The sequence below is a fragment of the Maylandia zebra genome, linkage group LG3, assembly GCF_041146795.1.
Source record: "Maylandia zebra isolate NMK-2024a linkage group LG3, Mzebra_GT3a, whole genome shotgun sequence".
NCBI classification, from domain to species: domain Eukaryota; kingdom Metazoa; phylum Chordata; class Actinopteri; order Cichliformes; family Cichlidae; genus Maylandia; species Maylandia zebra.
The window spans coordinates 12,900,762-12,913,022 of NC_135169.1; the positions used below are offsets into that span (position 1 = coordinate 12,900,762).

At 38.9% G+C, this 12,261-nt stretch overlaps 1 protein-coding gene across 2 annotated transcripts in view; it reads right to left on the bottom strand.

Moving 5' to 3' along the window:
• Positions 1-1,417: 1,417 nt before the first annotated feature.
• Positions 1,418-12,261, bottom strand: part of LOC101477345 (ATP-sensitive inward rectifier potassium channel 10) — a 34,869-nt gene continuing 24,025 nt past the window's right edge. For both annotated transcript variants that reach the window (XM_004570659.5, XM_004570660.6), the window contains exon 6: positions 1,418-5,666. In XM_004570659.5, the coding sequence (XP_004570716.3) occupies positions 5,257-5,666 (410 nt within the window). In that variant the 3' untranslated portion in view covers positions 1,418-5,256. The remainder of the gene's footprint in view (positions 5,667-12,261) is intronic.

Sequence of the window (12,261 nt, forward strand, 5' to 3'; positions counted from 1 at the left end):
CTTGCTGCAGCCCTGAGTCTTAGCTGGGGTGCATTGTGGCCTAAATTGAATGGTCACTTCACTCATAAACAAGCCATAAAATAAAAGGCACATGCAAATATCAGTACTCATGGCTCCTGATAGTTTAAAAGGTGAACATTTGCCTGTTTAAATCATAAGAACTGTCACTATACAGAAATGTGCTTCTGAATGTGGACGATGTGTCTTCTGACTTTGTAATGCAGTTGTGCTTCTGTTGAGTGATGTAAACAACCAATCGATCTACACTCTTCAAACATCAAAATTGATCATTTGATTTTGTTTATGACACAGCACAGGTGAGTTTTCCCACCTTCTCCTCTTTGTAACTTCACACGATCTTTCTGTTTTCATATTTTGGACATGATTTTGGAGTCCACCTTCGCTGTAGCAATTGACCGCAAAATAAAGCTACCGCAAATGTACAACTCTACATCCGGTCTTAAAACAGGAAGTCAGCATTTTCTCGTGCACAGGGTCTATTGGTTTTGAAAAAACCCTTTCAGACTCCTAATTACCTCTTGGTAGGTTAAAACAGCTCCACACGCCAGGTGACTGGTCAGTCATGAAAATAACAGCATGCTGCTTGTCTACAGACTAAAATGTCCACTTGATAGCATTAGCTGGTCTTTCTACAAACTCACACACACAGTGGACACCACACCTACCCGCCAAATCCCACCCTTCTACCTGAAAGTCTCACCAGATTAGCAAGCGCCACCAGAGCTTTAGAACATGCCAAATAAAATAAATGAAATAATAAAATGTAAATAAGTAGGCTGAGTCTAAGCAACACACATTATACATATACATATTTATATTCCGAAACTCTTCCAAACTCTTCCACTTAAAGTGTAAAAAATACAACTAGATAATAAGATGGAAGTCAAAGTCTAGCAAAAGCTGATTGTTAGCAAACATAAAATTAATATTTGAATTGACTGATCAGCTAAATTTAGCAGTAATATTGTATTTGTGGTAAAGCAGTTTATAGCATCATGATTATTATTAGTTTTGCACTTTTGGATAGTTTTGTGAAATATGAATTTGGTCCAAATTTATACCCCGTTTTGTGCACAGACACAGAAGTAATGGCCCTATTATTCATTAATGGAACATGAGCTATTGGTGCTTTTAGCTAATTCAGATTTCAGAACTTTATTTGCGGTGTGATCAGGATGGTTGGAGGCTGAATATTCATCATAAGCTGTTATAAAAGCACCAAGTATGACTTAAGTCATCAGATTATTTTTTAAGTGTTTGTTTCATAATTCTGACGGTATCTGCAGATATTTCAAAGATGAATACTTTATCACACACACACACACACACACACACACACACACACACACACACACACACACACACACACACACACACACAATCAGAGACTTGTGGATGTTGTAAATAAAACATTTATTATTTAAAGACACACTTGAAAGTGTATTAGCAGTTAGACCAATGAGCTTCCAGAATTACAAGCGAACCATATACATATACAGCTTATACAGGAAGCCTTTAATCAGAGACTTGTACTTAAGTGTTTTTACTTATTCTGAATATTTTTCATGTTCTTCAACAGCGAAGGAATCCATATTAGTATTTTATCTCTGCTGGTCATTTAATGTGGGGGAGAAAATACAAAATAAAGGAATTTTTTTGCTATAACTATCTTTTTGCATGTATTCTTTATAAAACTGGGTTCCTGAAAAAGTAAATAAAATATTTGAACTTATTGTGTCAAAGTCAGTGAGTCCCCGTAAACTTTTATCATAACTCTGTTAATCTGCCACAATAACACAAAGCTTTACACAAGATGTCAAAGACATACAGAAACAAGAAATATAGATAAAATATTTATACATACTGTACATAAGTGTACAGAAGCCAAGAAAGGCTGTGATGCTGTGAATTTTTTAATGCTGTTATTTTAGAATAACTTTAATAACTCACTTGTCTGTATCAGAAAGAATTGCCACAACATTTGTAAACCAATTGTAAAGCGCTTATAAAGAATAATTTCCGCTCGTAGGAATGAGTAATGATAAAAGAGTGGAAAACACAAGCCGCTGTTTGTCTGATGTTCCTGTTGCACCACAAAGCCGCAAAAATGATTCACCATAGGGGTGAAAATAACACCTCTGCTTATCTGAGTGCAAGGATAAACACACAATTTTACTTTCTGTTTTGATGAGATGGAAAACTAGGGTTGACAGAATAAACCCATTCATGTGTCTTAATTCAATTTATTTTATGATTAGTCGCCTTTATGGATTAACGATACATGAAAAGTGGCGTCATGATTCCTGATAGAAAACCAAGAGGAAAATAGATCTTTACAGAAATAATAACGCATTATCAACAATTTACACTCCTCTGTATTTTAATAAGCATATTCAAAACAGCCAAAAGAAATGTCCTCCTGTAGTTTGCTTGAAGCTCATGTTGTCTAATAAGCAAAGAGTAAACAACCTTTTTTTTCTTGGTATAAAAAATAGTCATTACCACAAGAAAACGACCTTTGTTATCTCAGGCTAACTTGTTATCATGACATAACAGCATTAAAAGATTATTTTAAAAGCACAGTGATTCAAGACTTCTGTGGGACTACACAAAGCATACTGTAAAGAATATTTAAAACAGTTCACATTTAACATCCGCATTCAACATCCACACACAGAAAGTATTATCACACTCACTCGATAACAGTTTGAAGGTGTAAAAAAACTCGCTCACACTCAAAACTCCACATGGTTTAAATCATATTAATACAGTGCATTAAGTATTAGAGTTAGTTCAGTTACTCTGTCTGTATAAAATGCCACCTTTTGTTTATGTTAAAATGCTTTTAGTAACATTACTAAACATATATGTACTCCAACGAACACAATGAGACGTCTGGATAAAAGAGCTCATTTTTCACGTAGTGATGTTGGTACTGCCCTTTAAAATCCCTCATTAAAATACTACAGTTCCAGTTCTCGTTACCTGTTGCAGGTATTTATTTATTTTTACAAAAAAGCAAAACCAGTACTGTGAATCAACACATCCAACCTTCAGCTTCACTGCAAAACTACTCTCAAGCCAGAATTGCCTCAGCATTTTTCTTCTTAGATAAAATGTTTTTAAAAATCCTAAATAATCCTTAACTTTGATGATTTTTGTTACAGATTGATTTTTTATCTGCTGCCCTGAGGACTGTGCTACAAAGTAAGATTTCATCTTATCCAGGTTAATCTTGGGTTTTCTGTATGATGTAGGTGGTTCATTTCTTACATGAAAATCCAGTGTTTTTAGTTTTTTCAATAACGCAGTAATTTAATGCATTACTGTAATCCAATAATTGCATTACAGTTAACATTTGTTGTATGTATATTTATGTTGTTGCTTTCATTGCAAAAGTAAGGGAGGTGGATCCAAAGAAAAAACATGGAACAAAAGTTTTGTCTTCTTCTTACACACATGTGCTATAATCAGCTGATTTCAGTTTGTGTGCTGGAGGAAGAAGAAAAAAGTGATGGTAAAGTGCAAACAGCTTCTGGGAAAGAAACGGCTGCATTATGTTACTAACACAACTTCAGCTCTTTACAACCATCTGCACAGGCAGCATGCTAACACTAAGCTAGCCAAGAGCCAGAGTGATGATAAAGCAGAGTGAAGCTGACCCCAGCCCAGCAGCCAGACCCTGAACTTTAACAGATAACAAACTGCTGAGAAGTAAGACTGAAGCCTCTGTTTCTACCTGTTCATGTTTCTAAAGTAGAATCACTGTGGCGACGACTTTGAAGTCTCTGGTTTTCATCTTTCATCTGCTTTGTTTTCATAAGTAAAAACGAAATAAATGATCGTGTGTGTGTGTCCTCATTGGGATATTGATTTGTGTTGATGTGTGGGACTGTAGACTCAGATTTATATCCTTAAATGGTAATTATGGGACACTGCTTTTCAGGTCATTTCATGGAGTAACAATAAGTAATCTCAGCAGTATAATGAATAACTTTCAACCTGATATCACACCAAAGCTTTGCCAGCAAATTTATTATCTCCCTCTGCTAGTAATGCAACCTTTGCATGCATGTCCATTTACTGCTTCGGAAAAGGAAAAGCATGAAATTGACACTTTGACCAACGTGTCTATTGCATGCTTTACTGTGATATTCTGTTTGGCAATTAAGTAATGTACTGAATTACTTTTAAGAAAAGTAATGAGTAATGCATGACTTCTTTTTAGTGTCCGGTGCTGCAAACCTAATTCGCTGACCAATCAGTTCTCCAGAAAATAGCGTCACCATTCCTGGAAGATTCCGCAGACAGTAGAAAGATTCTGCTCAGACAGTAGGAGGGTCTAAAGGTTTTTTTTATACTGTCTAAAATCTCTTTTTTCCCTGATGAGCATCATTCTCCTGTGTCTTAATGACAGAGCTTTGATATTGATAAGTCTTTTAATTCACAGAGTTGGCCTTTTCTGCTGGCTTTCTTTCCTGGATTCAAATAGGCTAAACTTTATTAATATATCATCTCTTCTTTTCCAGTCTTACTGACCAAAGCACTCACATGCATTCATACATACATACATGCATTTTAATATTAAACCACTGTTCAGGACCCTCCCACCCCCAACACACACACACACGCACACACACACACACACACACACACTGACACTGCTGATTTCTCTGCAGCAGCTGTGTTACATTCAGCCTGTATTATTGTTGCCTTTCAAATGGACATGTAGGAGAAACCCTGGGTTAATTTAGCAAGTTGATAACCAGCTTCATGTGACCACTTGACTGCCATTATTAGGGTAAGTGAATCTAGACAATGGAAAGATGCTGAGGGTATATTGAACTTGCTTTAAAGTTCATGGCTCATCTCGTTCAATTTTCTCTAAAAAATACGGTGTAGACACTAATTTGTTGACATCATTGAAAATACAAAATCTTTTAGCATGCTGTCGATTTGTATAAGTCAGGTTTGTAACTTGATATTCGAACTCTGAAAGGCTGTAAACATCTTCTTTGTTTGTTCTGGTATACAGCCTTGTGGTTAAAGAGTGTGTCTGGTTTTCATGCGCAGTCTTAACACCCAGGTGTTCAGTTTCCTGCCACGTACTTTAGAATAACTCATGCATTGGCAGTTTAGGCTTCTTCATGAGAATGTGGTCGCTTCTTCTTTGTTCCTATCTTTGCCTGATCTTGGTTTCACATCAACTTTCAGAACCTCTTCTTTCACTCCCTTTCACACATTACTAATTCGAACACTCAGTGGGCTGCTGTCCCGAATACGCCCTCTCTGGCGGCCCTTCTCCTCCCCCCTGTAGCTCTCCTCCAGTCTCATCTTTTCCAAGTCCGTTCCGTCTTCCTTGCCCTTACGTTGACGGGACCCCTGCGACTGCACGTCTGGTGGCAGGCCCTGCTTGAAAAGGGGTGGAGTTTTGGTTTTTGCCACTTTGTCAAAAAAGGCAAAATCAGCCACGTATTTTCCTGACGTGGACAGGGAGACGACAGGGGGGAACTCGTAGCCCCAGAGGATCTCGTCGGGAAGGTAGGATGTTCGAACCTGGCATGTGGCGGAGGTTGGCTCAACCGTGGCACTCATGATCACCAACAGCTCAAAGTCAGCCAGTTCTGGGTCTGTCCAGCCACCACCTAGAACCAGAAGAGTATCGAGGTGACTGGTTTCTGATGCTTTAGCCCATTAATAAAAAAAACATACAATTTGATACAGAAACACATAATTCTTCTGTTAATGCATAAAAGTTTTTATATGATGCAGCATTGATTACAAGTCACATAAGTATGAAAGGAAGAGGCAGGAGAGAAAACAGTTGTTGAGATATAAGTGTGAAACGTGGTCTAGACCAGTTTCTCTCACATGTCAAAGTGGGTAAAAAGGTTTGCTTGAATAATTTGCATTCATATGTAGGTTGGTTATTGTTGCTGTTGCATATTGACTTATGTGTTTGTCTATGAAAACAGGTAAAAAAAAAACCTTTTCATTTCCAGAGTTATTGTTATCTTCATGTAGCCACACACAGCGTAGTGCAAACCCGCCTTATATATTAAAAAATAAAAAATATTCCGGCTTTTCTTACAAATCTGCCTCCATCATGAGGCAACAGGCCTTCCTCCATATGAGGAAATGTAAACTACAATAAAAACCACTGTAGAATCTTGTGAGTTGGTGTGAAAAGCAGAAACACTAAACACTATCCACTGTTAACATCAGAGCACAGTTTATTTAAACTCATGTCCACAGACATGCAGTCTTGGGCCCTGGAAGTGGAAAAAAACTCCACTCATCTACGCCCAGCAAAGTACAATACATTTGTAACCTAAGCACAAACACTGCAGATTGTGTCTTATTTACTTGAACTTGCTAACACACAATACAAACGCCTTCTGTTGAGAGTGCTTGAAGAAATTAACACTCATTCGGAAGTGCCTTTAGCACTACTTAGAACAAAGGGCAAAGCTGCAGCCTCTTGCGGTGGAAAATGAGTGTTACAAACACACACACCCACACACACACACACACACACACACACACACACACACACACACACACACACAAACATGCACAGAACTGCTTCACAGACTTAAATATACAGAACTTAAGGAAAAATTATCAGCAAAAACTTTTAGCACATTTTCACAAACAGTAACTGTTCACTGAAAACTCATCACTTATGACTTTCCATTGTCAAAAGCACTCAACACAGTCTCTTACACACACAAATAATGAAATAACTCATTTCTGAAATGTCAGTAAGCCTGCAGAGTAAGCACTGCTGCATAGTCACAGACAGGTGGAACGTACTTTAGAAGCACACACAAAATATACTTTATACTCATCATCGGTGCACGACCTCAGCACCCAAACAAGCAAACACCTGCATCAACAGGCCTCACTCAGAATACACTCACTCATCTGTGTAAACATGTCTTCCCCTCACCCAGACCCACAATCACTCCCACCACGGCAACAACACCACATTTCGCAACCACTGATACACACGGGATTCTCTCTGTTGGCCTTTTTACAGGCGGAGCAAAGGCCTCATCTGCATGTAGTGATCTTTCAAGCACGCCTCTAGATATCTGCACTGTTTGCATTTCAGCTGAGAGGCCTGCTCACCACAAGATATGCATTTTTTTTCTGAGTACAGTTCCCTCTCAGTAATTTGATGTATTATTGTGAGGTAAGATATTTAAGAAAGTGTAAGAATTGTTGAGATCCTTGTTCATCATTTCCAAGTCCTTCTGACTTTTAGATGCATGGTTAAATTATCAATGCTGCAGTTGTGTCAGTGAGGTGGACGGGGAACACAGTCGAGAGGATGGCAGTCACATTGTGCAAGTATTTCATTATTTACCTGGGAACTCAACACTATGAAGCACCTGCACCTCTGCATAGCACTGATGACGAGAGCTGTGGAGGAGGAGAACGATGTAGTGCTACATTTCTGAAGCCCTCACTGTTAGCTTTTAGCTAACGTCTCACTGTGAGCAAAACCAAGAAGCTTCTTCCAATTAAAGGATGGAGGCGGGGCTACCAAGGCGGGGCTACCAATATCAACTCGACTCAAATGTATTCTTTTGAAAATACAGTTTATAGTATAAAACTTTATGCCCCCATGACAATTTCTAAATCTGTCACTCTAAGGAGTTACTTCTCTCATTATGTAATGCTGTAATATAACAGATTACTTTTTTTTAGTAGCTGTAATTTTGTGGTGTAACCAGTTTCTTATAAAAGTATGTCTTTCGCAGCTGACGAGCACTTTAAAGTTTCACAATCCCCAAGATTATTGTAAGCAAAGACTTTCACTACACAATTCAGTGCAAGCCTTTTTTTAGTTTCTGTGCATGGAGTTTTCAGTGATGACGTGGTTAAGGTGTGCTTCTCTGTCTCAGCAGTTGGAGAGCCAGAGCATTCTGCCCTGCTGCTCCAACTGTGGAGAAACAGTTTTTTTTTTTGCACTTGAAGCCAAATTCCCATAGATCCCATAAGGAGGCATTCACTGCTGAACTTCCATAAGTGTTCTGTGTCCATGAAGTATGCATGAGAGGTATTCATGCATGCATTCACAATCGTTAGAAGCAGTTGTATACTTTCTGTACGTCAGTGTGTAAAGGGTTAACAACTGAAAAACAGATCAGTGACGTGAAATATGACAGTTTTTCCATTACTAAGAAAAACTCAAAACAAGTTAAATATTGAACTGAAAGATAAAATGTTTTCGGGGTGTTTTATTACTCATGCAGGAGGTTACATCAGTGTGTAGATGATATGACACACAATGATACAGATCTGGAGTCTTTAAGATGGATTTAGTGCTTGTACTGCTGTAGGCTTCGTGGTCATGAAAGCTTGCTTCAATAAGTTTTTCTTGCAAATGCAAATTATTTTTTAGTTTAGAGGAAGTGAAAATGAAACATAATTACAGTAGAAATATTTTAGAAACTTGTCAAAAGCTTGTTTAAAATTAAACCTTATGGAGTATATACAAATAACAAACTGAGTCCGCATTTTCAATACCCACATTTGAGCCGGCACACTTATGAGAAGTCAGGAAATTAGTCGAGCACAATATTCAACAACTAGAACCAATTTTTCTGTTCAGGAATGGAAGTAAATAACTTTAACTAGGTTTCTTAATCCAAAATAGTGATGTGCTTTACTATTCTTTCTGCTTTTTTGTAGAACAGTCCATTTGAAAATTCATACATAACAGTAATAATTTTAGCATTAAAAATATGATTTTAATTAAAGAGATTTCACCAACAGGTGGATTAACCATTATAGAAACAAAAACAATTAATAATATTAATATTTGTTTACATATACATGTATATATGTATATATAGAGTCATTTTTAGTACGATTCCATCAGGCCTGAGTTCCTGTAAATGGATCTGTGCAGGCTTCGTGTCAGCACTCCAGACTGTACAGTATTGTGCTCTAATGAGGGGTGTCTCTGGCAGTCTCTCTCACACACATTCCAGCCAGAGAAATCTTCTCTCATAGAGCCAAACAAGCCAAACACTGGACACCGAGAGGCAGCCAAGCACGCAGCACATGATCGTAAATACCAACACACCTACATGCACATTGAGTATGTATGTGCATACAGTAAAACTTCTGTCAATGATATACATTTCATACAAAGCAAATGTAAATAAACAACCCATTTCATACAATATGATATCTTTATTTTTTGTCATTAAGTGGTTGCTGAGAATAAGACTGAGAAATGAGAAATAACACAACGGTTGTCACATTCTAAGACTTGTCAACACTTAATGTTAATATTGAGAGAATCCTTTTAGACAACAGGATTAACAGATGTGTGTTTTGAATTGAAAATATTCCGATGCGTATTTCAGTTTCCTTTCTCCATGAACTGAAAGAAACAAATTGCTTAATGCAGAAGACTCAGATGCTTCTGTCTGCTAATGCCCCTATAAAATATATTTTCTTGAAATTAAAAGTTTGTTTCATGCATTTAGACATACATTTTGGCAAGAAAAGGCCATCTGCAAAAAAAAATTACAAAAGAAATAAAAATCTGTGTTTACCCAGTACGAACACCTTTCTCTGTGTTCTGCAGCACATCCACATCTTTTGCATGGTACTCGTTGTTAGATTTGTATTGTTGATTGTCATTTATGCTTAGAAATATTTACTTATATATGCTTAGAGTTTTGTAATTAGTTGTAGATTGGTAGAGGTTTTGATCCTTGATAGTCTGCAAACTTTGTGTGTATTAGACAGCACTTTGGGAGCATGAGAGGTCATACCGTGTCTTATTGTTTTATGGTAGGATTAACGTAGCTACATCTGTTCTAGTCTAAGTGCTCTTTGTTTAGATGAACTGCAGGACTTCCTCACCGTGTTATCTAGGATGAACCATCTAGGGTGAGGGGGAGGCTACCCTCTTCCTGACCAAGGATGTTTAACCCTTTGATCAGCAACCACACACACACACACACACACACACACACACACAGGCAAGGTACTCTTTGTTTGTATGTAGACGTCGTATGTTAATGAACCTATGCATATTCATGTAACCTCAATAAAAGGACAGTGTTACGGGAGGACGGACGAGAGCTACTGGGGTCAAGCGAAGGAACGGCGTTTGTCTGGTTCTCTCCCGTGCACGAGTACCATGAAGAAGTTTGCCTACTTGTGTCTTGCTTGCAGTGTAATTATATTGTCTTAACGTTCCAGCGAATAGGTTTATGCTACAAACCTATCATTAATTGGTCCTTCGATGCCGGAGCCCTGGAATCGCATTCACCGAGGGGAGGAGAGGCACGCTGAAAGACTGACGTCAGCCAGGAAGTTCCTGTGGATTCGCGGTCTGTCTTTTCTCCTCGATGAATGACGGTCGGCGGGATTCGGGCTGATATTACACTCTAAGCAACGCCAAGTAAGTTTAAAGAGGCCGACTCTATAACCGTGTCGTTGTGCAGTCTCCGCCACTGTGTGAGGCGTTGAGAAGAGGCCGACTCTATAACCGTGTCGTTGTGCAGTCTCCGCCACTGTGTGAGGCGTTGAGAAGTTCGCTACTTTGTGGAGCGATACCCGGGTTCCTTGCTACTTTGTGGAGCAAGAGGTTCCTCGCTACTTTGTGTGGCTAGAGGTGAGTTCTCCGCCACTTTGTGGGGCGTTGAGAAGTTCCGCGGGGTCCAGACTGTGCTGGACAGTAGGCCTATTTTGTGTTGTTTTTGTTGTCGTCGTCGTCGTTGTTGTTGTTGTGTGGGTGTGTGCGGAGCAGAACATGTGGTCTGTGACACCGACTGTTGTTGTTATCATGGGTTTCTAAGCAACCAAGAGTGAGTCGGAGGGAGACAGACGTTTGTGCTGGACTTTGCTCCTGGCAGCACAAAGTATTTATGTAAAAAAGAGAGGGAGCGACGGCTCCACAGCTGCGCGGGTTCACGCGAGCGCGCGGGTTTCACGCGGACCTGAGCCGTGCGGTTAATCGCAGGCTTAAAAATGGAAGAGATTAAAATGTTAGAAGTTTTCAGAAAACACACCAGCCTTGAAGAGTGTGTGGAAAAGGCCAGCCCACATCAGCAGCTGTGCTCTGGTGGGTGGCTTTCCCCCCACCCCTTCCTGACACAAAATGTTAACAGCCTGTGTGCCAAACCACTGAGGTGGATAGTTGTTAAAAGTAACCTACATTAAACTTGTGGTTGCTTAAATTCAGTACGATGACATGTGAGGTGAAGTGATATAGGTAAATATTTAAACTAATGAAGTGCATAGAGGCACTTGACCTGTGTGGAAGACTGTCGTCTTATTATGAACCATTGTTGAGATATACAGCACACCTGTGAAAACAACTAATATGCTCAACCCTGTATGAAACATCTAAAAATACATGATGGAGAAGCTGTGTTGAATATGTAAGTGTAAGACTTTGCCACTGTGGGCAGAGCATGCAACTACTGTGTGATGTCGCGTTGCAGTTTTGTTTTTGTTTTTTGAGCTGATGAGCAAGCTACACATTATCAGATCAAGAGCTGTCTGAGAACTACTCAAAGAGAGGGAAACAGAGAGTGTGCAGCGTTTCCATGAGCAGTTTTTCTGCACCTTGACTCGTGTGTGTGTAGCATCAGCATCATGTTTTTGTTTATTTGTTTTGTTGGATTAAAAATAATTAAATAAACTGGTGATCATGCTTATGGATCACCATGGCACATATCTCCAGCCATATGGTTTATTTATGCAGATGAAAAAGTGAGTGTGAATGTGTCTGACATCACAGTGTTTTTGTGCACTGTGCAAAAGTGATTGCCTCTGATTGTGAGTGAGAGCGGTGATTTTGCAGACCACCAGCTATTGTGAAGAAAAAAAAAAGAGTGAAAAAGAGACAAATTACTACATTGTAGACGAAGAGAAATAATCATAGGAAAAAGGTTTTGTGTTGATCAGCCGAAAAACAACTACAATGTCATTTTCTGCTTTTAAGAAAGGATTGTTCACACAAACACAGACAGAGAGAGAGAGAGAGAGATGTGTGTTGATTAAGCAGTGATGATAATAATGAAATGTCTTAGTTTGTCACTTTCAGGTGAAAAGCAGACCTGAATCAATTTTCCACATGCAGCGGTCGGAAGAAAGTTATAGTTTAACATCATTGGAAACATGCAGGCCAAGTTTCTGGCTGACTTATTTACAGTGCCATGTGTTTCTCAACCTCACAAGCGAGCTCACTCCTCCCTGAAG